Source organism: Aotus nancymaae, unplaced genomic scaffold (assembly GCF_030222135.1).
Source record: "Aotus nancymaae isolate 86718 unplaced genomic scaffold, 86718_ANA_hifiasm-v0.15.2.pri h1tg000051l, whole genome shotgun sequence".
Lineage (NCBI taxonomy): Eukaryota > Metazoa > Chordata > Mammalia > Primates > Aotidae > Aotus > Aotus nancymaae.
This window is the reverse complement of record NW_026988465.1, coordinates 10,972,359-11,000,175: the sequence shown is the minus strand read 5'-3', so window position 1 is coordinate 11,000,175 and position 27,817 is coordinate 10,972,359. Positions and strand designations below refer to the sequence as shown.

Sequence of the window (27,817 nt, the reverse complement as noted above, 5' to 3'; positions counted from 1 at the left end):
GTTCTTACAGTATCTTTTCTGGTGGGCAGAAAAAAGTCCTGCATTTTTGGGGAAAGAAACAGATGCACAGATGTGCCCCACAGTAGGACAGCAAATCAGTGAGAGCCAGAGTGTGGTTGGAATATCATATTCATGTGGGTTAAAATGGAGGTGTAATGGCCTGACTTAAAGAAAAAGGTAGCAGTGGCCTGACTTAAAGAAGGAGCAGTGATAGCAAATAGTAGCTGCTTGGCTTTGGAATGGCACCATAATTGCCATCTTAGAATGTGAGAATGTTCCAGTCAAGAGGAAACATTTAAAAAGCCTCCTTGCCACTCAATGGTCTTCCAGTAGGAGCAGCAAGGCCTGTTGCTATACATGTGGTCTACGGCTCATGTATCCACCTGATGCCCTCACTGCTGCTTCTCTCACAGCTGCCAGAGGAAAGAGCAGCGCTAGGGGAGGAGGCCAAGAGTATCCCACAAGCGGGATGACCACTGATAACCACCACGGACGAAATGGCCTAAGTCACTTCTGAGTCTTAGCCCTTCCCCTCACATTGCCCCCTCCCATTCCCTTGTATCTCATGGGCATCACAGTCACAAAACACAAGAAATCAGGACATTCCCTCTGTCCAATGCCCAAATCTAGGTCCCCGTTTCTTTCTTCCTGACCTGCTGGCCCACAACCACAGGTGGCCTACAGAATTAATCCAAATGAGAGACTCCCTGCCCTTCCAAAACGTCTTAAGTGGCTCATTCATCTCAGGCCACCTTCAGGGACAGGAAGGGGAGTGAGGTCCGCGGAGGGCAAAATCTAAGTCGGCCTTGTACCTGGATGCGAATTAGGTCTGGGAGGCGCGTCGGGAGACTGCATACCCCAAGTTCAGCTGCAGGAGACGCCCCCAAACCCCCACCCGGCTCCCAGCCACAGAGGGTTGCCAGCCTCAGGGAAATGGTTCCCGCTGTCTTCAAAGGAGCCCCCCCAAACCCCAGCCCGCGGGCATCGCCGCACCTACCTTGACCCAGGAGACCGTATAGGGGACCTGCGGGTCCCAGGGGGCGGTGCACGGCAAGTCCACATCCTCGGAGCAAGCCGCCTTCACCTCCCGCGTCGCGGGCGCCAGGCTGCAGGCTGCGAGAGAGAGAGAGAGAGAGAGAGCGCGTGGTGAGCAAGCGGCGGGAGGGGGTGTCGTGGAGGGGCAGGGGGCGACAGGCGCTCGCGGGCCCTACCGCAGCTCAGGAGCAGAAGCTGGAGGCCGCGCGACATGGTTGGAGCGCTGCGCAGCTGCCGGGTTGTGGCGCGCTGGCAACCGCCGCCCTTTTATACCCGGCGCGTTCGGGAACTTCCCTGCGCGCCAGCCCCGGGGATTCCCCGGCGGCAGCGGAAGCGGGTGGCGTGCCCTCCTGGTCCTGCGCAGGCCGGGGCGCCCCCGTCCCCGCCCCCGTTACCCCCGCCGCCCCCGCGCCGCGCGCGCTCCCACCCCCTCGCGCCCGGTCCGGGCGCCCCTAGTTCGCGTCGCTGCTGCGGCTGGCGGCGGCGACAACAATCCCCGCGTGACGCCCCGGGCTGGGGCCTCTGCAGACCGCGCTCGCGCGCCTGACGCCGCCGTTGACCCACAAAAGGAAGCCGGGAACCAGGCCATCCGAGTGGGACCTGCTCATTTACGGAGGCCAAAACCACGATTCCGAGAGGGTGGGCAGCTTCCCCCAAAGCCCAGCCTGTCCTTGGGGACGTCACTGGTGAACCCAAGTCCTCACTCTCCTTCAGAATTTGCACGCCTGTAATCCCAGCACTTTGGGAGGCCGAGGCGGGCGGATCACGAGGTCAAGAGATCAAGACCATCCTTGCCAAGATGATGAAACCCCGTCTCTACTAAAAATAGAAAAAAAATTAGCCGGGCATGGTGGCAAGCGCCTGTAATCCCAGCTACTCGGGAGGCTGAGGCAGGAGAATCGCTTGAACCCGGGAGGTGGAGGTTGCACTGAGCCGAGATCTTGCCACTGCACTCCTTCTCAAAAAAAAAAAAAAAAAAATCCAGCAGCATCATTGGACCACTGTTGAGTTGTACCACAAGTTAGAACTGATTAGTGTTAGACATAAAGGTTGTTTCTTTTTGTATTACTAATATTAGAAACAATGCTGGGATTACTATGATAAACTTCAGTGTAGATAAGTCTTGCTCTAATATTACTTATTTTCTTAGAATAAATACCTCAAGGAAATTGTGTTAGGTGAAGGGAGTTTCCAATTTTGTTAAATATTGCCAAAATTACCTGCAAAGAGGTGTCTTCAATCTATATTCTCATCTGCAATGAGAATACCTGCTTCCCCACACTCTTGCCAACACAAACAGTAATCCAACTTGTCTTTGTCCATCCAAGAGGTTAAAAAGAGTGGCATCACCATACCACCAGTTGTAATCCGCCCTTGGAAGTGGTTGTACCAATTAACAGTCCACCAGCTTGTGTGAGTCCCCTTTCCCCAGAAGCCTCACCAAATTAGAATCAAACACATCTGTATACAATTTATTCTTGAGAAATAAAACAGTACTAACATTTTTGAGACCCTCTATGTGTCCTTTGTCACTCATACCTAGGCATTTATGCTTCTTTCTAGTTTTTCTAGATTATAAACAATGTTTCAGGGGAGCCGAAAGTCTCCCAACACTCTAGCTCAGTAATCACACTGCATTGTTAAATATTGCCATCTTATTATCCAAAATGCACATACCCATTTACATGCCTCTCGGTGGGTCTTAGCATGATCAGATTTCATTTTTAAAGATGGGGTCTCACTATGTTGCCCAGGCTGGTCTCAAACTCCTGGGCTCAAGTGATCCTCCCACATTGACCTCCCAAGGTGCTGGGATTATAGGCGTAAGACTCCGTGCCCAGATTTTTTTAAATTTTTGCCTATCTAATGAATGTGAAACATTAGATCTTTTTGCTTAATGTGTTACATTGATAACATATGTCTCAAGAACATTGGCTAAGCTTTTCTGAGGATTGGCATTCATATCCTTTGGCCTTTTCCATGACTGCTGTTTATAAAATCTGGGCCAAATCCTTTCTTGGTTATATGCATGCCAAATCTCTTCTCCAAGTTTAAGATTTGTATATTCCATTTTGTTTATTATATCTTTAATCTACAGAAGAGTTTTTTGAAATATTTTAATGTGGTCAAATTTATTGATCTTTTTGTTTATGATTGGGCTTCTGGTATTGTGTTTAACAAGTCTTTTCCTGCCCTGAGATCATAAAAACATTCCCCTTCATTTTCTTCCAAAACTTTTAAAGTCATGCTTTTTCATATGTTGGTCTTTAATCCATTTAAATATGGTTTGATGTACTGATCTAACTTATTTTTTCCATATGGATTATCAATTTTTCCAATGCTGCTTGCTAAAAGGCCTTCTTTCCCTACTGATTTAAAATGACATCTATGCTTTACACAAATTTCTATGTATGAGTGGGCCTGTTTCTAGATCTATTCTGCTTCTTTTGTGCTAATATCACACTTTCTTATTACTACAATTTAATTAAGTCTTGCTGTGGTGCGTGGTGAGAGTGAGTGAGTCCTCACACATTGAACTTCGTCTTCAAAATTGTTTTGGTGGCTGGGTGCAGTAGCTAATGTCTGTAATCTCAGCACTTTGGGAGGCCCAGGTGGGCGGTTCGCTTGAGATCAGGAGTTCAAGACTGGTCTAGGCAACATGGCAAAACCCCGTCTTTACTAAAAACACAAATAATAGCCAGGCATCATGGCTTGTGCCTGTGGTCTCAGCTACTTAGGAGGCTGAGGCAAGAGGATCGCTTGAGCCCAGGAGGTCCAGGCTGCAGATTTCGCCACTGAACTCCAGCCTGGGCGACAGAGCAAGACCACGTATTAAAAAAAAAAAAAAAAAAAAAAAAAAAAAAAAAAAAAAAAAAAAGTTGTTCTGGCATTCTTGGTTCTTTGTTCTACCTTACACAAATTTTATCAATTTGTGAACCTCAAAAAACTTCATTTGAATTTTAGTAGGAATGTATTCAATTTATAAATTGCCTCAAATCAACATCTTTAGAAATCATTTCTATAAATTCATTCCATATTGTGTATCTTTCCATTTATTTAGGTCTTCAAGAATTTTTAAAATTTTTTTTTTTTTTTTTTTTGAGACGGAGTTTCGCTCTTGATACCCAGGCTGGAGCGCAATGGCGCGATCTCGGCTCACCGCAATCTCCGCCTCCTGGGTTCAGGCAATTCTCCTGCCTCAGCCTCCTGAGTAGCTGGGATTACAGGCACGCGCCACCGTGCCCAGCTAATTTTTTGTATTAGTAGAGACGGGGTTTCACCATGTTGATCAGGATGGTCTCGATCTCTTGACCTCGTGATCCACCCGCCTCGGCCTCCCAAAGTGCTGGGATTAAAATTTTTTATATATAGATTTTTCACATCTTTGGATAGATTTCTTCCTGGATACCTTCACATTTTGTGTTGCTACTTCCATGTGTATTTTCTGAACTCTATTTTTTCTAGGTGTCCTTAGCCAGTGAGTAGAAATTTACTTTCTGATTAATGTCAACGGTGTGTTCTTAGACTCTCCGTTAAGTTACTTGTTGAATTACGAATTATTTAGAGGGTTTTTAAAAAAGTTTCCTAATATATGGTTTGGTTTTCATTTTGCTCCTGGTATCTAACAGTTGAGGTTGCTCAAGAACAGTCTGTATGATTCTTTGTTGCATATCAAGGATTGCTTTGTGATCTTTTGGTAAGTGTGGCATGTACTTGGAAAGAAAGGTTTTTTTGATCAGGTTTGCTCATGGTGTTGCTCAGCTCTTCTATATCCTGTCTGTCATCATAAACTATCAATTACTGAAAAAGATGTGTTAAATTCTCTCCCATGACTACAGAATTGTCCGTTTATTTCTGAAATTTTTATCATTTTTCTGCTTAGTATAATTTGATGTTATGTTCTAGTGTCTGTAAGATATGTTTTTCCAATGAATTGTTCCTTTTTATCTTCATGTATTTGACTTTTTTTTTCTAATATTCCTTTTTGCTTGAAATACAACTTTATTTACTTTTTTTTTTTTTGAGACGGAGTCTCACCCTGTTGCCCAAGCTGGAATGCAATGGCGCGATCTTGGCTCACTGCAACATCTGCCTCCAGATTCAAGCAATTCTCCTGCCTCAGCCTCCTGAGTAGTTGGGACTACAGGCACCCATCACCATGCCTGGCTAATTTTTGTATTTGTAGTAGAGACAGGGTTTCACCATCTTGACCAGGCTGGTCTTGAACTCCTGACCTTGTGATCCACCAGCCTTGGCCCCTCAAAGTGCTGGGATTACAGGTGTGAGCCACCGTGCCCGGCCAACCTTGTTTACTCTTAATATTACCATCCCATTTTCTTTGGGTTAATTTTTGGCTGGCATTTTCCATATTTTTACATTCAACATTTCTTTGTCCTTAGATTCTAGTGGGTCCCTTTAAAAAGCATATTGTTAGATTTTCTTCTATCCACTATGACTGACACTCTGTCTTTCTAATTGAGAGTTTAATTTTACTTACTCTGTGAATTCTGCTATATTAGGATTTATTTGGTCATCTGGTTTTATGCTTTATGCTTAATCTGATTTTTCTCTGCCTCTTCCTTTCTTGCATCTTTTTATTGACCACTAAAAAAAAAAATATTTTAGTCTGGGCGTAGTGGCTCCCACCTGTAATCCCAGCACTTTGGGAGTCCGAGGTGGGTGGATCACATGAGATCAGGAGTTTGAGACCAGAAACAACATAGTAAAAGAAGTCCATTTTCTTCTAAAAAAAAAAAAAAAAAAAAAAAAAATTAGCTGGGCGTGGTGGTGCACTCCTGTAATCCCAGCTACTCAGGAGGATGAGGCACAAGAATCACTTGAATCCAGGATGCAGAGGTTGCAGTGAGCTGAGATCGCACCACTGCACCCCAGCCTGTGTGACAGAGCCAGACTCAGTCTCAAAAAATAAAATAAAATAAAAACAAAAAACTATATTTTGGCCAGGCACGGTGACTCACACCTGTAATCCCAGCACTTTGGGAGGCCAAGGAAGGCAGATCACAAGGTCAGGAGTTCAAGACCAGCCTGGCCAATATGGCGAAACCCCACTACTAAAAATACAAAAATTGGCCAGGCGTGGTGACAGGTCCCTATAGTCCCAGCTACTTGGGAGGCTGAGGCAGGAGAATGGCTTGAACCTGGGAGGTGAAGGTTGCAGTGAGCCAAGCTCATACCACTGCACTCCAGCCTGGGTGACAGAGTGAGACTCTGTATATTTAAAATATATATATATATTTTTTATTCCGTGGTGTTCTCTCTACTGGTTTGGAAGTCGTGCATACTATGTCTCTTCTTACATAATTATCTTTATATAACTTTTAATAGCATACTTGATTTAATAAATTTCAGAGTTAATATTGCCACCCTTTTCCCTAAAGTGCCCAAATGCCCAAACTCTGCCCATCTCACCTACTATTATGACCAGCACCCTCATTCCACTTTGTTTTTTTTACTCCCCAAGTAGTCTTTTTTTTATGTATTAGATATTTGTTGAAATTTATCTCATATTGTACATCTCACTGCTTCTTTCTTGGGTCAATTCCTTCTGAAGTATATTCTTGAGTAATTCTTTTAGCAAAGGTCTTTGAGTAGAAAATGCTCTCCTTTTTGTCTGAAAGTGTTTATTTTGCCCATATCCTTGAATCATAGTGTACCTGTAATGTAAGTTAAGTTTTTCTCAGCACTTGAATATATTATGTCATTGGTCTTCTGGCTTCTATTGTTACCGTTGCAAAGTTCCAGACAACCTGATAACTCATTCCTTTGTAGGCAATACTTTTGTCTTTGAGAGCTTCTAAGATCTTGGCCTTTCAACTTGGTCTTTTTTTTTTCTTTTTCTTTTTTTTTCCTTGAGACAGCATCTCGCTCTGTCACCCATGCTGGAGTGCAGTGGCTCGATCTCAGCTCACTGAAACCCCTGCCTCCCGGTTTCAAGCGATTCTGGTACCTCAGCCTCCTGTGTAGCTGGGACTAGAGGCGTGCACTACCACGCCCAGCTAATTTTTTTCTGTATTTGTAGTAGAGATGGGGTTTCTCCATGTTGGCCAGGCTGTTTTCAAACTCCTGACCTCAGGTGATCCGCCTGCCTCAGCCTCCCAAAGTGCTGGGATTATAGGTGTGAGCCACTGTGCCCTGCTGGTCTTCTTTTAGTTATACTATGTTGTGTCCAGTAGAGGATTTTATGTTATTTAACCTGCTGTGGTTCATAGCTTTCATTAGTCCTCATTTATCATGTCTTGAACATCTAATAGATGTGGCTGGACCTTTGCCGTGCACACTCCTTGTTAGGAAGCCCTCCCTCTGCATGTTCTGTGTCTTTATCTCTCTGCACAGGCTTCTGAAGATTCCGCAGATATTTCTTTCCATTCATTAGTTATTTATTTGATAATATATAATCTTTGGTTTAACATAGTAAGTTTTAAATGGTAATTTTTAAATTTCTGAGTTATATTTGATGTAGTGTTTAGCTCAATCTGGTCTTTTTGATGATGTCTGATTCTGTTATGTTCTTTAATATTATTATTGTACTTCTTTTATGACTTCTCATTTTAAACATGCTTATTTTTAATCTATCTGATAATTATATTTTATCTGAAGTTGTTGGAGGTTTCATATTGCTTTTTGTTTTGGTTACTAAAACTACTGGTTTTGGGGGATTGTTTTTTCATGTGTATAGTAGTTGGTTTTGTTTTTCGTTTTGTTTTTGAGACAGCGTATCGCTCTGTCGCCCAGACTGGCATGCAGTGGCGCCATCTCGGCTCACTGCAACCTCTGCCTCCTGGGTTCAAGTGATTCTCCTGTCTCAGCCTCCCCAGTAGCTGGACGCCACCACGCCTGGCTAAGTTTTGTATTTTTAATAGAGATGGGATTTCACTGTGTTGGCCAGGCTGGTCTTGAACTCCTGGTCTCAGGTGACCTGCTGACCTCAGGTGATTCACCCATCTCAGCCTCCCACTGTGCTGGGATTACAGGTATGAGCCACCATGCCCAGGACTGTACAGTAGTTTTTAATTATAAGTTAATCTTTAGTTGGGACTTCAGATGAGGATATGCTAGGAGGCGTAGGATGAGTGTGTGGTCTCCCAGAAAGGTTTTATTTTTGTTTCAACAAGGTTCCCAAGGGTATTACTGGCATGTGACAGCAGTTTATATTGATTCCTTAGTGGGACATGTCTTAGACCACTCTAGTAATATAAATTTAAATATCATATCCATGTGAGGGCACATTAATTATTATAAATTAATTTTAAGGGGAGCTTTTTTTTCTTTTTCTCAGGCAAGCTTCCCTGTCATCTCCCTCTGTAAGTAGGCAACGGTTTTCAGTTCATCTTTACACCGGGGTCTCGGTTCCAACTCTCTACTCTTCCAGGCCCCTTTGTGTGTGCCTACTGGTCATGAAAGCCTAAGCTCCTTGATTTAATATGTTCTAAAGTGAATCCATATTCCCGAACCAGATTCCCAGCCTGGCCAACTGTCTTCCCCCACCCCATCCCCAGCAGCCCCTGGGACAGCTCAAGCTGGTCATAGTTCTCCCTCCATTTTTGACCCTTCAGAGTTCCCTTACTTTCTTGCAGGTGCAGCTAGGTATTTATTAGACTTGATTCAGCATTTCTAGAAATTTGCAAAAGCCCTTTTTCATATTACATGGAAACCTATATTGTTGAAAAGTAGAAGTATCCAATCTCCTAACAGCTTGCTGTCACAGGAACCCCTTCTTAACCCACAGAGGTGAATGCCGAAGTGTATTATCACACGTAGTATATTCTTCCTCATGTCCTCATATGGAGTATGAAGAGATTTCTGACAAAGACCATTCCTGATGAAGCATTTTCAGGCTAACTACAGGCTGCCTTACCATAACACACTAGAGAGTATTTGGCAGCGTGTGTGTGACGTGGGAGGGGAGTGAAAATGCAGTAGCTCTGAGTCCTGATGTGGCTTCTTCCTCGAATGTATGAGAGGAGCTTACCAGTGGGTTGATCTTCGCTTTCAGTGAAAAGAGAAAAGGTGAACACAAATGAAGAGCTTCTCGCCTTTCTGAAACCACTAGTTGTCACCTTCACGTTTTCTCTGCTGTGAGTATAAGAAGAGAAAAACCCAAATCATTAGAAAACATTGTGGTTACACATTCTCACTGCCAAGAGCAAACTTGGCATCGCTAACCTTGGGCGAGGAACAAAGCTAGCCAGGGCCCTCTCCCTTTCTCCTGACCCTCAGACCTTCCTGTCTGATTGCAAGTGCGTCACGGCCAGGGCTTCGCTGTTTTATTTCTCTCTGAGAGTGTGCCAATAAAGCATGGCAGAACATTTTGAACCTAGACATTTGAGAAGCTGGTCAGAGTTTGGGCACCCAGGGAGAAAGCTCTAGAATGTTTCATTAGTTCTCTCACCTGCCCCTCCCCAGGCAGGGGTTCACAGGGAACGGGTGTGGAGAGAGGGAAGTTTTAATTCACTACTAAACATTTACTAGGCCCTGGTAAGTGGTTCATTCTCAAGAAGCTTACACAGTAGAATACAGTTTCCTTTTTTCTCTAGAGATGGGGTGTCGAGTGTCTCACTGGATTGCCCAGGCTGGTTTTGAACTCCTGAATTCAAGTGATCCTTGCACCTCAGCCTCCCAGAGTGCTGGGATTACAGGCAGGAGCCGCCGTGTCTGGCCATTGAATACCATTTCTTGCGAGGGGCCTTGCTTGCCTCTCTGGAGTTCTATACAGTTTCTCTCTGAGCGTCTGTGGGGAGTGGGCTGCAGGGGTGGAAGGTGGTTCTGGGAGGAAGGAGAGAAGTAGTGACGAGAGAATTCAGGGGAGGAGAAAGGATTAGGAGAAAAAGGAAATGAGAGTAAGGCATGCCCTTTAAGAAAAAGTCCCGAGGGAGGGGGGCTGGTGAACACGTTTCTGGCATCTGCCTTCAACACCTGCCAGATGCTGAATGGGTCATAAATAGGCAGACAGAATTTTGTGATGGGCTGGAAATAGCTTGCCTGACGACTGCTGCCAGTGATGGGGGCAAAATCCCCAGTACCCCCCAGACACCCAGCTTTCCACCCAGCCTCTGACTTGCTGGCTGGACTGATCTGCAGGAGGAGGAAGTCCTGTAAAAGGGGAAGGCGGGTGTTCCCCTCTGCCCAAGTGTGCCTTGTGAGCCTGCTTTCCAGAGAAGGGCTTTTGAGTGAAAAAAACACACTTAACCTAGGCCTGCCCAGAGACGGCCACAGCAGCTGCCCCTTGCTGAGCTCTGGCCGAGAGTCACAGCTTCTGTGTTCAGCCCCTTCTGACTCTCTGCTCCCCAGCAACCCCAGTGGAGAGCTCTTATCCGCTGGCCTCCAGGTCTCAGGTCGCCATTCCCACAGCCCTCCCCTCAAGCCAGTAGAACCTTCACGAACACCATCCACTGCTCACCGGGCTCCCCAGCGTGAAGGCCTGAACACCCACGGGCCATTGAGAACCACAGGAGGGCTGGAAGGAAAGCCCAAAGTGTGGCTCTGTAAACTATGTTTTTAAATAAAATTTCCCATTAGGTTTTTCCCTGAGGGCTTCTTCTTAGTCACCCTGTACTTTCCAGTTAGGGGCTTGTTTGTTCACTGAATGAACCAAATAAACAGAAGTAACTCTTTTGTCTCCTACTTTTTCTTTGCTTTCTTTTTTTCTCTTAGAAACTAAAAGCCTGTAGAGAGAGTGCCCATCCTCTGCCAAGGAGGAAAGAGGGAGGTGAAACAATTCATCTGTTGAACATGAGGAAGAAACCACATAATCCAGCAAGTGGCACAAAAACAAAACACAGAGATATTGGTCTCAGGCTTGATTTGAGGCACTTCAGTGGAAAGACTTTCCACTGGCACAACACAGCCCTTCAAGGACCGTGTGAAGAAAGCCCCCCCCACCACACCTTTTTTTTTAAGAGGGAGTCTTGTTCTGTCTCCCAGCTGGAGTGCAGTGGCATGATCTCAACTCACTGGAACCTCTGCCACCTGGGTTCAAGCAATTCCCCCGTCTCAGCCTCCTGAGTAGCTGGGACTACAAGCACACACCACCACGCCTGGCTAATTTTTAGTATTTTAGTAGAGATGGGCTTTCACCATGTTGGCCAAGATGGTCTTGATTTCATGACCTTGTGATCCGCCCACCTCAGCCTCCCAAAGTGCTGGGATTACAGGTATGAGCCACCACGCCCAGTCTCTCTTTTTTTTTTTTGATACATAGTCTTGCTCTGTTGCCCAGGCTGGAGTGCAGTGGCGCCATCTTGGCCCACTGCAACCTCTGCCTCCTGGGTTCAAACAATTCTCCTGCTTCAGCCTCTCGAGTAGCTGGGCTTACAGGCACCCACCATCACGCCTGGCTAATTTTTTGTAGAGACTGGGTTTCACCATGTTGACCAGGCTGGTCTTGAACTCCGGACCTCAGGTGATCTGCCTGCCTCAGCCTCCCAGAGCGCCAGGATTACAGGCATGAGCCACAGTACCCAGCTGCCTTTTTTTTTTTTTAAATGGCAGGAACGTCTATGCTGAAATCCCCTGCTCATATACTTCTTCCTGCACCTTTGAGCTTACTTGTCCCTCTCTCTAGAACCTTCTTGCCCTGAATCACAGCCCAACTTCCTCATTCATTTCACCCGTGTGTTCAAGTGTCACTCTTTCAGAAAAGTCTCTCCTGACCATCTATCCAAAAGATCTAAGCCCCACTCACCCTCCCTGTATCTTGCCTTATTTTTTCCCATAGCACTTCTCTCAATCTGGCAGTATCTCACATATTTATATGTCTATTTTTATTTTGTCTCCTCCACTAGAATGTGGAGGCCATGTCTTATTCACTTCTTTTAGTCTCAGGTCCAGGAATAGCATCGGGCATGTAGTAGATGCTCAATAATTGTTTGCTGAAAATAGATCTGTACAAGGAGGTCAGCCAGCCAGGAAAGAGAGAGGTCAGATGTCTGGTAGCAGAAGCCAAGATGTCATCGGGCTCTGAGCGTGGTAATTTGGTACAAGCAGGAATGGGGCAGGCAGTGAGGGTTTGAGGAGAGGCCAGGAAGGCAGGAGACCAGCATCAGAGATGTGAGTGTGTGTGCCAGGGGCTAAAACTGGGACGGGAAAGTCGGGCTGGGGAGCAAGATCAGACCCCTAACCCTGAGGACTCGGGGCAACTAGGCAGGCATCAGACAGGCCCAAGAGCACCCAGCTGAGCCAGAGGACTCAACACAGAGTCCCTGCCTGGTCAGACTCAGTCCGCAAGACCCGGAGCTGATTTTGATAGCCTTTATTTATCAAAGGACTGGTATTTAAATAAAATACTTTATGTATCCATTGACTGGTATTTTTTAGAAACCAATGTTGGTGTTTGGGTTCAAAACACATTCTCTATGTGATGAGACTCCTTTATCCCACCCGTGACCTCAGGTTACTGAGCAATCGGATGGTCCTGGGCTGCTGCCTGTGTCTGGATGAGAAGAGCTGCAACTCCAGGCTTGTGCATTTAAGGACATGCCTATATGAGAGTGGATATATATGTAGTTGTGGACATGTGGATATATGTGTGTGTGTCTTTCTCTATGTGTTTGTACATGTGTGTTTCTGAAAGATTTGAGTCATCTCTTGCAGATGGGGATTCAGGGCTGGTAATCCCCAAGCACCACTTTTCTCTCTGTGAGCAGAGAAACTTAGAGGAATGGTGACTGTCTCCAACCTCACCTCTCTCACCAACACCCTCTTCTCCCCCATCCAGACCCTGTCCATCAACCTTGGAACCCAGTCCTGAGAGTAAGAGCTGGTGGTGGGACCTTACCTCTCCTCCACACAAGACCTCCTGACACATAGCATGGAAACAGAGGTGGGTTTTCTCACCTGTTCTCCTCTACTGCCTGTGCGAGCAGGGGTTGGGGGATCCCAAGTCCAGGGTGCACTTTTTTTCTACCTCAAAAGGATAGATGTCAACTTCCAAATTATTATTACACAGCTGTGACCAAAAAAATGAACTTAGCCAAGTGCAGTGGCTCACACCTGTAATCCCAGCACTTTAGGAGGACAAAGTAGGAGGTCATCTGAGGTCAAGAGTTCAAGACCAGCCTGGCCAATATGGTGAAACCCCATCTCTACTAAAAATACAAAAAAAAAAAAAAAAAAATTAGCCAGGCATGGTGGCACATGACTGTAATCCCAGCCACTTGGGAGGCTGAGGCAGGAAAATTGCTTGAACTCAGGAGACGGAGGTTGCAGTGAGCCGACACTGTGCCACTGAACTCCAGCCTGGGCAACAGAGCAAAACTATCTCAAAAAAAAAAAAAAAAAAAAGGAATCTGAACTTTATTTCTAACTTCTTAACTGCTCATAGACCATCATCTTTAACTCTTAAGAAATACTCAGCTCTTACATCCCATATATACCATTTGTCACCTCATACGTGGACCCCATCCTAAGTCCATTAATTATTTCTGCTCCCTGAAAGACTGATTTCCTTGACACTATCTATTTTCCCTTCCTTTCTAGGGACTCCAGGTAAGATCACCCTTAGTGGCATAGCCAAAGCAACACTGGAGTCAGCAATTGAACCAGGGCTCCTTAGGAAAGCTTTGCCTTCTGAAGGTGCCCAGGTGAAGTTCACCTGGGAGGGACACTTGTAGTCTTCAGAATCTGGCTTCAAATGTTTTGGGATTCTCAGGAAGTCTGGATGGGAAAGGAAACTTGAAGTGCTTTTCAGCTCTTGGGAGCGCTTGTAGAAAGAGCTAAGCCTTTGATTTGGGACCCAGGGCAGGCTGCTCTGTTAGGCAGTGATCTCTGTGGTTTGATCCAGGTTTTGCCTATTTGATTCTTTCAGGGTCTAGGCTCTGAGTTCCATCATGATGCTGAATTTCCTCTTCATTCATCTGGTCTACACTGCAGAGGAATCCCAGGCTCTTTTCACAGTGAAATTCATGCCAGCCCTTCATAAAGGGCTCTGTATCATGGCCCTCAAGGTTCTCCAATTGCCTCTGGGTTTTAAGAAATGGTAAGCTCTACAAAAAAATCTCTTGGACAAGCCTCTTAGATTCAGACTTCACAACTAAATCCAACCCTGGAAGGTTGCCAGGGAAATAGAATGAAAAGGGGTGTGGGGAGATTTTGGGGAGTAACAGACTAGGGCTTCCTGGTGCTGCAACTCTGCAGGTTTTTGAAGAATGACTGACTTGGATGCCTCTGGCTACCCACTCTCATCTACATGATGACGATGCCACCGCAGTCATCTCCAGCCTCCCAGGCACTGCCCCCGTTCATCAAGAGTCCAGGATCTGGCTCACTGTCTCTCTGCCACCACCACTGTCATCACAACCACAAAGACAACCCACCTTACATTCTGGCCCTTCTGTTTTTATCTCCTTGTTGACATCTTTTCTTCTATCCCACTTTCTCCGCCCACTCCCAAGACCATTTCCTCAATCAATATCCAGGGTCATTGCTTCCCCTTGCATAGACTCCAGCCATTTTCTTGGGATCTCTGATCCACTGGCACCATCATCTTTTTCACATTTGTCCTTTTTACCCAGCTTGGATCCAGGGGCCTCTTCCTGCTCCCTTGCATCCAGGTCCTTCCACACTTAACCCCTTGCCCCATCTGTCATGCTTCTGAGGCTAAACCCCAAGTCTGCTTACACTTACCTCTTTGCCTACTCAGTTCCCAAACCTAAGCCATGCACAAGGTTGGTGGAAAACATGTAACTACACCTACTTCTTCCTTTATATTTATGACCACAAAACTCAAGTGGGCCCCAGCACCCTCTGGGTAATCCCCTAGTCAATCACTCTGCAGTCCCCCTGCACAAGATGACTATTTCTCGTCTTTCTTTCCTCTCCACACTCAGCTGTTGACCTTGGTTTTTATTTCACCAGAAAACAAAATCAGAAGAGAATCCTTCTTGTCAACAAATCTACCAACTTCCTGAATCTGTATTTTCTGGCTCCTTTCCAAGACCTCTCTCCACTTGTGCCTACTGAAGGATTTCACAACCATCTCCTCTCTCTCCTGACCCAACTTGCTACTTGCTTATTCTCATCAGCCTACATATATTCTGCAAGAACTCCTATCTTTAAAAAAATTCTATCTGGGCCAAATGCAGTGGCTCAGGCCTGTAATCCCAGCACTTTGAGAGACCAAGGCAGGCAGAACGCTTGAGCCTAGGAGTTCAAGACCAGCCTGGGCAACATAGTGAGATCCCATCTCAACAAAAAAAATCAGCCAGGTGTGGTGGTGCATGTCTGTAGTACCAGCTACTCTGGGGACTGAGACGGGCAGATTTCTTGAGTCTAGAAGGTTGAGGCTGCAGTGAACTGAGATCCCACCATTGCATTCCAGCCTGGGTGACAGAGTGAGACCCTGTCTCAAAAAAAAAAAAAAAATTCTATCTGAAAGACAAGTGGTTCTACATTATATTAGTGTGCACTGTGAAGCCCCTGTAATGAAAACAGTGTGGTACTTGTGGTATTAACCCATAAAAATACGGAAAGATCAATGAAATAAAAAGTCAAGAAATAGACCCAAATGCTTATAGAAATCCAGGTTATATAAAGGTGCTATCCCTGGGAGGCCGAGGCAGGTGGATCACGAGGTCAGGAGATCGAGACCATCCTGGTCAACATGATGAAACCCCGTCTCTACTGAAAATACAAAATATTAGCTGGGCATGGTGGCGCGTGCCTGTAATCCCAGCTACTCAGGAGGCTGAGGCAGGAGAATTGCCTGAACCCAGGAGGCTGAGGTTGCGGTGAGCTGAGATCGCGCCATTGCACTCCAGCCTGGGTAACAAGAGCAAAACAACTCCGTCTCAAAAAAAAAAAAAAAAAAAGGTGCTATCCCCAAATATCCCCAAATCACTGAGGCAAAGACAGTCTTCTTAACATACCATATTCAAACAACTGGATAGTCATTTGAAAAAAATAAAATAATATCTATTTCTCACACCATCACAAGAATAATTGCCAAATGAATCAGAGACCTAGATGCAAAATGAAACTATGCAAGTGTTAGAATAGAACATGGGTGAACTCCTGTATAACCTGGATAGGAAAAGATTTTTTAATATGACCAAAACCCAGATGCTACAAAGGAAGGACTGGTAAATATCACTACAAAATTAAAAAAAAATTTTTTTAAAAAGGCATAAACATAGTCAAAACACGAAAACAGATAGAAGAACATTTGCAGATGCTGATTAGAAAGTTTTAAAATTTTAAAACTTCTAAAAATTGAGAAAAAAAGACCAAAAATCCTAAAGAAAAATATACCAAAGACATGAACAGATAATTCATTAAAAGAGATATAACACTGGTCCTTAAACTTAGGAAAATGTGTTCAAATTTACTTATAGTAGGGCTGGGCGCAGTGACTCACACCTATAATCCCAGCACTCTGGGAAGCCAAGGCAGATGGATCACCTGAGGTCAGCAGCTAAAGACCAGCCTGGTCAACATGACGAAACTCCATCTCTACTAAAAATACAAAAATTAGCCGGGCGTGTTGGCATGCACCTGTAATCCCAGCTTCTAGGTAGGCTGAGGCAAGAGAATCACTTGAACCCAGGAGGCAGAGGTTGTAGTGAGCCGAGATTGCACCACTGCACTCCAGCCTGAGCAACAGAGAGACACTCTGTCTCAAAAAAAAAAAAAATACTTATAGTAAAACGTAAATTAAATGCACATTTTGAACTCATCAAATTGGCAAAAAAAAAAAAAAAAGTCCAGAAGCTTACCAATACACACTATTGGCGAGGCTAAGGAAACAGGTCCTCTGGTACATTGCAGGTGGGGCTGCGATATGGTACAACCCCTCTGGAGATGAACTCAGCAACATCTAACAAAACCACATATGCATGTACCCTTCCACCCAGAAATTCTACTTCTACAAATTTGCCCTAAATATATCCCTTCCACTATATAAAAATACAAATGCCCAAGTTTATTCACTGCAGCATTATTTATAACTGCAAAACATTGGAAGCTACCTAAATGCCTAAGTATAGAGTACTGGAATAAAATACGGCACACATATGCAATGAGATACTAAACAGGTATAAAAAGTACGCGGAAGATCCCTGTGAACCGATATGGAATGATTTCCAGGAGACGTTGTTGAGTGAAAAGGCAAGGTACAAAAGAGTATATAGAGGGTGCTATCTTTTGTGAAGAAAGAAGGGAAATAATAAGACTTGAGTATATCTGCTTCTCTCTACAAAAAGAAACACAGGAAGGAAGAAAAATCCAAAAAATCTTGTAGTTGTTGTCCTCCAAAGAGTGTAAGGGAATAGGATGGAAAACATATGGGATGAGTTGATGCTTCTCTGAGCATGCTTTTCTTTTTTCTTTTTTCTCGACTCATTGCAACTGCTGCCTCCTGGATTCAAACAACTTTCCTGCCTTAGCCTCCCAAGTAGAGTAGCTGAGATTGCAGGTGGGCACAATCACACCCATGTAACACGGTGCTCATCCTAGCAGTCCCCGAGCGCCACAGCAGCTTGAGGGCGCCCCAGCTGGGAACTGGGTGCCCTCTTCCCTAACTAAGCAGAGTCGGGCCTGGCTGGGGCTTGGATGGGAAACTGCCTGCGGAGACTGGGGGCTGGAGGCTTCTGGCTTCCCGCTCCCTTCCGGCTTTCCCCCGCTTGTCACAATGATGCCCAGGGAAGTGAGAGAGATGGGGCTTCACCATGTTGGCCAGGCTAGTCTTGAACTCCTGACCCCAGGTGATCTGCCTGCGGCAACCTCCCAAAGTGCTTTGATTCCAGGCGTGAGCCACCGCACCCTGCCTGAGCATGCTTTTCTATACCATTTTGACTTTTGAAACCATCGATCATTCTACCTGGCAACAGTAACATTACATCAATAATGAAGCTTAACACCCAGTACCTATTTGCCGTTCTTTGGGCAACCATGCTCTGCTTTTTTTTGGAAAAGCACTCATCTCACATCCTCTTCCCATGTGTGTTTCATGGGCCCCACCCATATGTGGGGTGGGCATGTGACAGTCTGGCCATTTGGAGTACCACATTTCTCTGGCCATGAGGACTGGCCCAGGGGTGGGCACTTAACACAACTGAGTCAGTGAGGTGCCACAGCCTTTAGCTGCCACTCTTCAGAGAAAGGCCACCTCCCTCTTTTTCTCTGCACTAGTATCTGGTAGGTAGTAGACCTAGAGTAACCAGCAGCCCTCTTGGCATCACGTGGAGCCTTGAAGTGAAGCCGAAATGGAAGGAAGACAGCAGTGCTAAGAGGGGAACAGACCAGTTCCTGGAAATATTGTTCAAACCCCTGGATCAAGCCCCTACCCTTTTTAATGAATTGCACGAAGTAATCAAGTTCTTGCCTATGCCTGCTTGAGGTAGGTTTTACGTAATATGCATTTAAACCATTTCAATGGATACATTAGTTCAAATCTCTCCTACTATTGATGTGGAATCTGAGTCTCAGTAGAGTGAAAGCACAAGCCTAAAATCATGCTGGAAGATAATAGCAAGGGTGGCACTAAGACTCAGAACCTCAGCTGGGCGCAGTGGCTCACACTCATAATCCCAGCACTTTGGGAGGCTGAGGCAGGTGGATCACCTGAGGTCAGGAGTTCAAAATCAGCCTGAACAATATAGAGAAACACCTTCTCTACTAAAAATGCAAAATTAGCTGGGCGTGGTGGCAGGTGCCTGTAATCCCAGCTACTCGGGAGGCTGAGGCAGGAGAATCGCTTGAACCTGGGAGGCGGAGGTTGCAGTGAGCTGAGATCATGCCATTGCACTCCAGCCTGGGCAACAGAGCAACACTCCATCTCAAAAAAAAAAAGAAAGAAAGAAAGGAAAGAAACACTCAGAACCTCTGAGTCCAAGTTCAGATTACACAGTCAGTGTGACAGATGGCCTTCACCCATGGTACAGCTTATGTCCCTGGTGGAAGAGAAAGAGAAAACAAGCTGGGCCCCCTCCCATGCCCTAATATGTTTCATACCTTGAGACTCAGGGTTTATGAGACTTGAATGAAGCTTCTGTTATTACAGGTATCAGCCATCAAGATGTGCACTGAGCAAACTCAGCAACTGGGAAATCAGCCACATGGCAAGATACATGGACTTGGAGTCAGAAGATGTGGGCCCAGACCCTGACATCCACCCACTTGTGTGGATGGGTGGCCTTCTGCATGGAAAGGGAGGCTAACAATAGTGCTCCTGGGAGTGGAAGGACTGAAGCTCAGGAGAGGCCTCTGTAAGCCAGCGTCCTCCCCCAGCAGTTCGCGGGCCTGAAAAAATCCACAGGCTGTTTTAATTGGCCATCACAGAGGGTTTTTTCAATGCAGAATTCTGCCTTCTCTTGACAACAAACAAGCAAGACTTGAGAACACCTGGTGAGCACTGTGACCCACATGTCCTCTTTATCCAGGCATAAGTGGCTGACATGCCCTCAATATCCCTTCACCCACCCCTACCCAGTGCAGCTAGAAACCTGGGGGTGGGTTTCGGTGACCATTTAGGGTCCCACACTGCCATGGGCCTCCCACAAGAGAACTCTTGCTCTGCAGGCAGGTGTCTTCCAAAGCAGAGAAGCAAAGGATTCACCCAGAGGCCCGTGCTGTTCCTGCCCTGGCTTCCCAAGCTGCTCACCCGCCTCACTCAGGACATGACCACCTGGCCCCTGGTGGGGGGGGGGGCTCTGAATTCACAGGCACAACTGTACGTGCAAATTCCCACATAAAGCCCATGGATGAAAGGAAGGAAATGAGAATTGGGACTCAAGTTCTGTTGGGTGAAATATATAACCTGCAGTATCTACTCAGATAAGATTAAAACGCGTAGTAGCGCGCAGTGGCTCACGCTTGTAATCCCAGCACTTTGGGAGGCTGAGGCGGGCAGATCACGAGGTCAGGAGTTCGAGATCAGCCTGGCCAACATAGTGAAACCCCATGTCTACTAAAAGTACAAAAATTAGCCGGGCATGGTGGCGGGTGCCTGTAGTCCCAGCTACTCGGGAGGCTGAGGCAGGAGAATCCCTTGAACCCAGGAGGCAGAGGTTGCGGGGAGCCAAGATAGTGCTATTGCACTCTAGTCTGGGCAACAAGAGCAAAACTTTATCTCAAAAAAAAAAAAGATTAAAGCGAGTGATTGGCAGATGGACCGATGGTGAGCTGCAGGGATTGAGGATACAAGGAAGAAAGAGGAAGAAAGTTTAGACCAAAAAGGCAGCCACTAGGTGCCAAGCAGGGGAACTAGTGATGCTGGCAGCCTATGGCCGGGTGAGGGCCCATGCCGAGCCTCCCAGTGCTGGGCACAGGTATAGCTGCTGGCATTGACCACTAGCTACAGGAAATCAGGCAGACCTTTACAAAGGCTGGGCGACATCCTGGTGAGCTCCCATGTGGAACCCACAAGAAGCCACGTTTAGTCTCACAACACTTATGGGGAAGTTCCCTGAATTGACGTGTAAGCTTTAGCAGAGGAAATCAACATTCTCAGTAAATCTGGTGAAAGGTTTACGGAAGCTTAAATTTCAGCCAGAGATACCCCCAGTGGCTGGTCCAGCTAGTGCTGTCCGTTACGCAGCTCATTCTATCCAAAGCCCCTATTCTCAAACTTGGTAAGGCCTCCTACGAGAGAACACCTTCTACTCAGAAGGTATGATTAGATACCCTATGGTAGTTTTTAGCCCATGTTCTGAAAATCAGCGAGGTCCCTGAGCTGAGGTGGATGGTGGATGTGCATTGAAGAGATAGGTCGATGTGGGGCATGTTCGGTCGGTTATTCAACAAGCATTCATTTACTGGGTATACAGAGTTTCCAAGCCATGATGCTTCACACCGTGTGGCCCACAGCAATGGACACAATGCTATCTTCCCCGCGGAGCAAGTCAGAGGCCCGTTGGGGCCAAGTGTATGTCTGGGCACAGGAGGGCAACGGGGATGGGGATGCCTGTAAGATTCCCTGCTGTACTTCCATGGTGGGGCCGGGCCAGAGAATGTTGCCTATTGATAAACATTTCTTTGTAAGGACTTTGTAAGCAGCCATATCCAGCTGGGAGCCACTGAAGAATTTTTTAATCAGGGCCTTGATCTGCTCTTGCGGCACTGCCTGAGGCTAGCACTGTCCGTACACCAAACAGAATTTTGAAAACGACAAAACAAATTATCTGATTGCTTCCAAATACTGGGATGCTTATGGGTGTGTGTGTGTGTGTGTGTGTGTGTGTGTGTGTATAAAGTTACCATTTATTAAATACTTTGTGCTGGATACTGTACTGGAACTTCATATATATTTTCTCATTTAATCCTCACTACAATCCTTTGAGGTAGCTGGTATTATCCTCATTGTACACTGAGAATACCGAGGGATAGTGAGGTTCTATAATGCTTTGGCTCCACCTAGATGACTTCTGAGGTCCTGTGATCTGTAGGGGGAAGTTGCAACAGAAGCTGGCCTTTGTATGGCGTGCAGTCGACACAAATCAGGGGTCTGTTTTTTTGTTGTTTGTTTGTTAGTGTGTGTGTTTGTTTCAGACAGAGTCTTGTTCTGTCCCCCGGGCTGGAGTGCAGTGGCACTTTCTCAGCTCACTGCAACCTCCACCTCCCAGGTTCAAGCGATTCTCCTGCCTCAGCCTCCTGAGTAGCTGGGAATACAGGCATGTGCCACCATACCCAGCTAATTTTTTTTTATATTTTCAGTAAAGACAGGGTTTTATCATGTGGGCCAGGCTGGTCTCAAACTCCTGACCTCAGGTGAATCGCCCACCTCGGCCTTCCAAATTGCTAGGATTATAGGCGTGAGCCACTGTGCTCAGCCAGGGGTCTGTTGTTATCCCCACATCATGCCCTTCAAGTATGCCATGCAGCTGAGTGTTGCGAACCAGGCTCCAAGGGGTGGCGTCTTGGCTTCAATTAGACAACCAGAGACAACAACCCTGAAACAGACCTCTGGCCTTTCTCTCCTCCTCCATCTGCCTCCTGCCAGAGAAACCAAAAGAAGAACTTATAAAGGGCGTCACGGGTCTTTTCACTTGTGGCACTGTGATGCTTGGCCACTGTGGGGTTTTGGGACGGGAAGTAGCACTGACGTCATAGAAACCTGGAACTGAAAAAGACTTGAAATGTTCATCTTGTCCAGGCACCTCAGCAAGACAAGACACAGCTCGCTCTCCTTGCAGCTCTCCCTGAAGAGCTAGTACTCCCCAGTACTCTGCCTCCTTCAGTTATTGCTGCCTGGGCTTTATCTCCCAGAGAAGGAAGATTTTTCTCCCAACTCAAGTTCTCATTTAACTCCAGTCTACTGTTTTTTTTTGTTGTTTTTTGTGTTTTTTTTTTTTTGTTTGTTTGTTTGTTTTTGCAGCCAGGAAGGTCCATTGGTCAGCATTAGACCCCTCACAAACTTCCAAACTCAAAGATAGTGGTGGATGTGACTACTGTTTGTCTTTTCATTTCAGGCCAGCTAAACATGATTCTCTCCACCTGCATTCTTCACTTGGTTCCTGTACTGTATGTTTTTTGTTTGTTTGTTTTTTCCTATACTGTTTGCAGTTTTTCCACTATTTTTTTTTCAAAAATGTGACTGTGGTACATTGAATTCTTGTTTCTCATTCTTCACTCTCTCCCTGTTACAGAATTCTGCGCCCGTGACCTTTGCCATGTGACTTTGCAGTGGCTCTCCTAGAATGAGCCCAGTGTTTTTCCTCACCCCATGGAAGCTTGGCTCAGCCATGGGCTTTGCCTTGAATAACAGATACAAGTGGAAGTCATGTAAAAGAGGTTTTAAATGTGCTTGCATGATTTGACTTGGCCTGTTGTATTTCTACCATCACCGTGAGACTATGACCCAGGTGGTGCCGGTTTCTGAACAAAATATATGAAGCAAGTCCAAAGTAGACCTGGAGCCTGGAGCCATGCCCAGCAGAGCCTGGCCAAGATCAGCTGAGTCCCTGCCAATCCATAGGCCTGTGAATTAAAAAAAATGAATGTTTGTGGTGTCAGCCAGTGAGACTTGGGGCGTTACTTGTTATACAACATTATTGTGGTAGTTGATGATGAATAAAATTGCCAAAATGAGGTCTGATTTGGACTAGAGACAAATGACTACCTGATCCTTGCATGGTACACACCTCAAACCACCTCTTTTGTGACATCTTCCTTGGTTCCTTTAGCCTCTCTACAATTTGATCACCCCAATCCTTTTTTTGTGTGTGTCCTATACTTGGGCCCCTGTCCATAGTCAGTATAACACTTTTTAGAACTCAGCCTGATATATTACTCAATATTTGCATATTTGAAGCCTTATCGACGAGACTATAAAGTCACTGAGAACAGGAACCATGTGCGTACAGGACAGAAAATAAAATACCCTTATTGGGAACATTCTGGACTGTGATCTCTCATCTTCGGCAGAATAAGCCTTCCAGATGTTAGCTGGAAACACATTAGCATTGTATTCATGGAATTAGCATAAGGCTATGCACACAGTAGACATAGAGGCATTCAAATATTTATGGAGTGTCCACTGGAAAAGCAAATCTAACTGAGTCATCGATCAGATAAATATTTCTGATCTATAATACTCAATATCATATGCCTTATCTTTGTTTAATACAGATAATAGTCAAATTATCAATTCCGTGAGATAGTAAATATAAGCATTTCTCTTTCCCAGCCAAAATATGCCAAGAGAAATAAGTTAGAGATAGTGAAGCCACCTGTTTAAAAGGCCTGTGAATCTCTCCTCGGCCTTTTGGGTAAGATCAGGTTTTAAAAGCCTGTGGAGCGAAACCTTGTGTAAAGCAAATGTTTTCTCCCAGCTTGACAGTGCTCTATGTTTCCTTTTATTAATAAAATACACTTTTGTGTATGACAGCTGATCATATTTGATTTTCATATTCTATATTTAAGACCAGAGAATATTCTTCAGAACCACATTTTTTTTCCACAGTTTAGTTTCAATGTAGTATAGTTCCTCTTTTTATAAAACAAGTCAGGAAGGCTTGTTTTATATTAAAGCATTCAATGAAAGGGTGTTTTTTTAAGATACAAATTTACTTTTCATCTACAGGAACTTTCCAGACGACTGGTCAGATTACTACATTTACATGGTACATTGATCTGGAGTTCAAAAAAATATCAAAAGAACAATGGACTAAGCCTGCTTTCCTCCCAAGTGTGGGCATGGCTATCAAAACACCACAATTGATTTTGCAATATGCCAGAAATTATACATCAAAATGAATCTTGTTCCTTCAAATCAGTCACCTTATCCATTTATTCCAAAGAATTGCCAGTGGTCAAAACTGTGCTGAAAATCTTTTTATGATTTCCTTCAAAGCCTTACTATACATTAAAAAAATACATTGTTAAAGGCAGCAAGTCTTTGTCCTTTGGGAATGAATGTGATTTTGGAAACAGAAAATGTCATTTGGAAACAAATTTAGTGAAAAGAGCGATCAAGCTGGGTGATATAAAGAAGAAATTCAGACCTGTCCATCATCTCACAGCTCAGAGATAACCACCATCAACATCTTGGCATATTTTCTTCCAGTAACTTTCTATGTATATATTTTAATGCAAATAGGGTGATGCCCCATGTGCAGATTTGCATCTCCCCTTTTTCTCCTGATCAATATTCCCATTATTCCTATTTTACAAGGATCAGACAAGCTAAGTAACAAACAGTCATACTTCAAGAAGTGTTCTAACTTCCAACTTCTTTCAAAATGCACTGAGGCTGAAAAAAGGTGAACAGTTATATCAAAAAGGAAAAAAGAAAAAAGGCTGATTTCCTATTCCCTATTCCTTGGTGATAATAGCAAGAATACTACTTGGTTAGAACACCACTATGCACGACAAATGAGAGAGAAACCAAGAGTGAGAGAAAAGAAAATTATGTGGTTCCAACAGAGAATAAAGAGAATGAGATGTCTCACCCAAGTCAATCATTTATGTAGACTGTGCGTGTGTGTGTGCGCGCGCGCGCACGCATGCATATGGGTGTGTGTGAATATGCCTTTTATTGCTAGTCACAAAAGTTTATTCCCCAATGCTCAGCTATGGAGTAACATCTCTTGAAATTGAAGAAGCACTGCTTAAGGCAGGATCAGACATGGTGGAATGGCTGTTGACATTCATCAGCTCTTTTCAGAAACTGAGAGAGACTGCACTGTGTTTATACATGCTTTCTAGGCACCCAGAAACTGAAGTCTGTTTCCCAAACTCCAAGGCTGCACAATCAGTGAGTTCAGTGTAGCCTCTCACCACTGTCTTGGACCTCTGTGGATCCAGTTTTGGGAGCAGGGGGTGGACTTTGTCTCAAACTCTCTCCATCTGGAATGCATTCTGTAGCAAGAGCTGAAAATGCTCAATCCCTACTTTGCCCCACAAACTGAGGCCATCTCCGCAACACCCAGCAGACGATCCTGTTAGAAATTCTCTTTGATTTGGTCCCACACAAATTATTGCAATCTTCCTACTAGAGTTGAGATGCCAGAAGACCCCTGTTAGGGACTGAAAGTTTTTGTCTCCCCCTTGCCACCAAATTCACATATCAATGTGTATTAGGAGGTGGGGCCTTTGGGAAGTGATTAGGTCATGAAGGGGGAGCCCACATGAATGAGATCAGTACCCTTACAAAGGAGGCCAGAGAGCACACTCTTGCTGCTTCCACCATGTGAGGACCTAGCGAGAGGATGCCATCTTTGAAGCTGGAAGAAGATCCTCACCGGGTACTGAATTTGCCAGCACCTTGATCTTGGACTTCCCAGCCTCCAGAACTGTGAGCAATAGATGTCATCTAAAAGCTACCCAGTCTCTAGTATTTCTGTTACAGCAGCTCAAACAAACTTTTGCCCTTTTCCACTTAAAACTTGCTTTTTTGTAGAGCCAGTTTAGCCTAGAGAAGAAAGTTTTAGCTTTTGAATCCTATAAATTCTCCTTTTTCCACTTCTTCACTAAGTCAAAGTTGGAGAACTCTTTCATCTGCCTCAAAACGAACTTTTCCACCTGCGATAAAGATGAAGGTATCAGGACATAAAATTGTGCCATAAACAACACATTTGGGAACATTCCATAAAGCCAAATCACCCCAAATGAACCCAGAAACGATTCCACAGGTTGAGAGAAGAGACTCATAAGAATGAAGAGAGTTAATCATTGTAACACAATTCCAGAATAAGCTCTGCCTCCTGCCCCTCTCCACCCCATCTTGGGCCAAGCCCACTGAGGAAAGGATGACTGATAGGAACCCCAATTTACAGACCCAAGAACATGTGTGAAACCTTTGAAGACCTTAAGACCTCAAAGTCCCTTGAGCCCAGCATGGGGGGGAGCAATAGAGCAGAAATTGCTGCGTGATATAGCCAGGTAGAAAGGGACTGTGCCAACATAGCCAGATATTGTCCCTGCTCCCCAGAAGGGTAAAGGAGTGACCAAGGAGAGCCAGACCCACAGGGCCTCATCATGGTGAGGTGGGGGCAGTGGCAATGCTACACACATCGGTGACTGGAGGCCAGGCAGGAGTGAGGACACACAGGACCACTCTGGCATAGACAGGTGAACCACACCACACCCTGTCCCATCACCTCCACCCTTGCTGGGAAAAAGATTCAATTTCTGAAACGCTTTGGAATGAGAGCACTAAACAGAAACTGAAATAGAAATTAAGTGTAGTCATAAAAAGTTACATTTGTTGCAGTCCGATATGGGTACTCATTACATGAATATGTATAAAGTACCTGTGCACATGGCAATTGCACAATAAATTCCAAGCATTATTATGATGACTATTGACTAGTTATATTTCTGTCTGCCTTCTCTTTCCAGAGAAGTTGAGGCACTAACCTTGAGTGCTGAAATAAGGGCAGAGCATCCCTAGCATAATAAACATTGGGGAACTAGTTTATGTTTTTTGTTTTGTTTTGTTTTGTTTTTTGTTTTTTGTTTTGGAGACGGAGTTTCGCTCTTGTTACCCAGGCTGGAGTGCAATGGCACGATCTCGGCTCACTGCAACCTCCGCCTCCTGGGTTCAGGCAATTCTCCTGCCTCAGCCTCTTGAGTAGCTGGGATTACAGGCACGCTCCACCATGCCCAGCTAATTTTTTGTATTTCTAGTAGAGACAGGGTTTCACCATGTTGACCAGGATGGTCTTGATCTCTTGACCTCGTGATCCACCCGCCTTGGCCTCCCAAAGTGCTGGGATTACAGGCGTGAGCCACCCGTCTGGCCTTGTTTTGTTTTTGAGACAGAGTCTCGCTCTGTAGCCTAGTCTGGGGTACATTGGCATAATTTCGGCTCATTGCAACCTATGCCTCCCAGGTTCAAGCAGTTCCCCTGCCTCAGCCTCCCTAGTAGCTGGGATTACAGGCACACACCACCACGCCTGATTAATTTTTTATATTTTTAGTAGACCCACGGTTTCGCTGTGTTAGCCAGGATGGTCTCGATCTCCCGACCCCATGATCTGCCTGCCTTGACTTCCCAAAGTGCTGGGATTATAGGCATGAGCCACTACGCCCGGCTTTTTATGATTCTTTATATGAGTGATTGAGGGATTGCTGCACTCCACCTTCTCCCACCTATTGTAGATAGTATTAGTCTTCAGTCAGTCTTCATGCTCCCGGCCCACAATCCTGAGTGGAATACATCTCCCCATTCCTTGACTTTGGGCTGGGCCATCGGACGTACATTGACCAAGGAATGGGATGTGGCACAATGGTGGCATGCCAGCACAAAGACAGACTCAGAGGGACTGTGTCTTTTCACTTCCTGTCTGGCACTCCTGTTACTCTCCATGAAAAACGGATGCCCCAGGTG

At 45.3% G+C, this 27,817-nt stretch overlaps 1 protein-coding gene across 3 annotated transcripts in view; it reads right to left on the bottom strand.

Annotated features, from left to right (window-relative positions):
- The window catches only part of CD83 (CD83 molecule), a 138,699-nt gene that overhangs the window by 17,907 nt on the left and 92,975 nt on the right, over positions 1 to 27,817 (bottom strand). For 2 of the 3 annotated variants that reach the window (XM_012476577.3, XM_012476578.3), the window contains exons 1-2: positions 1,212 to 1,271; positions 998 to 1,113 (exon numbers count right to left, since the gene is read on the bottom strand). In XM_012476577.3, the coding sequence (XP_012332000.2) occupies positions 998 to 1,113; positions 1,212 to 1,248 (153 nt within the window). In that variant the 5' untranslated portion in view covers positions 1,249 to 1,271. Of the gene's footprint in view, positions 1 to 997; positions 1,114 to 1,211; positions 1,272 to 9,025; positions 9,130 to 27,817 lie in introns of those variants that run through there. The other variant, XM_012476575.3, reaches the window with a different exon arrangement.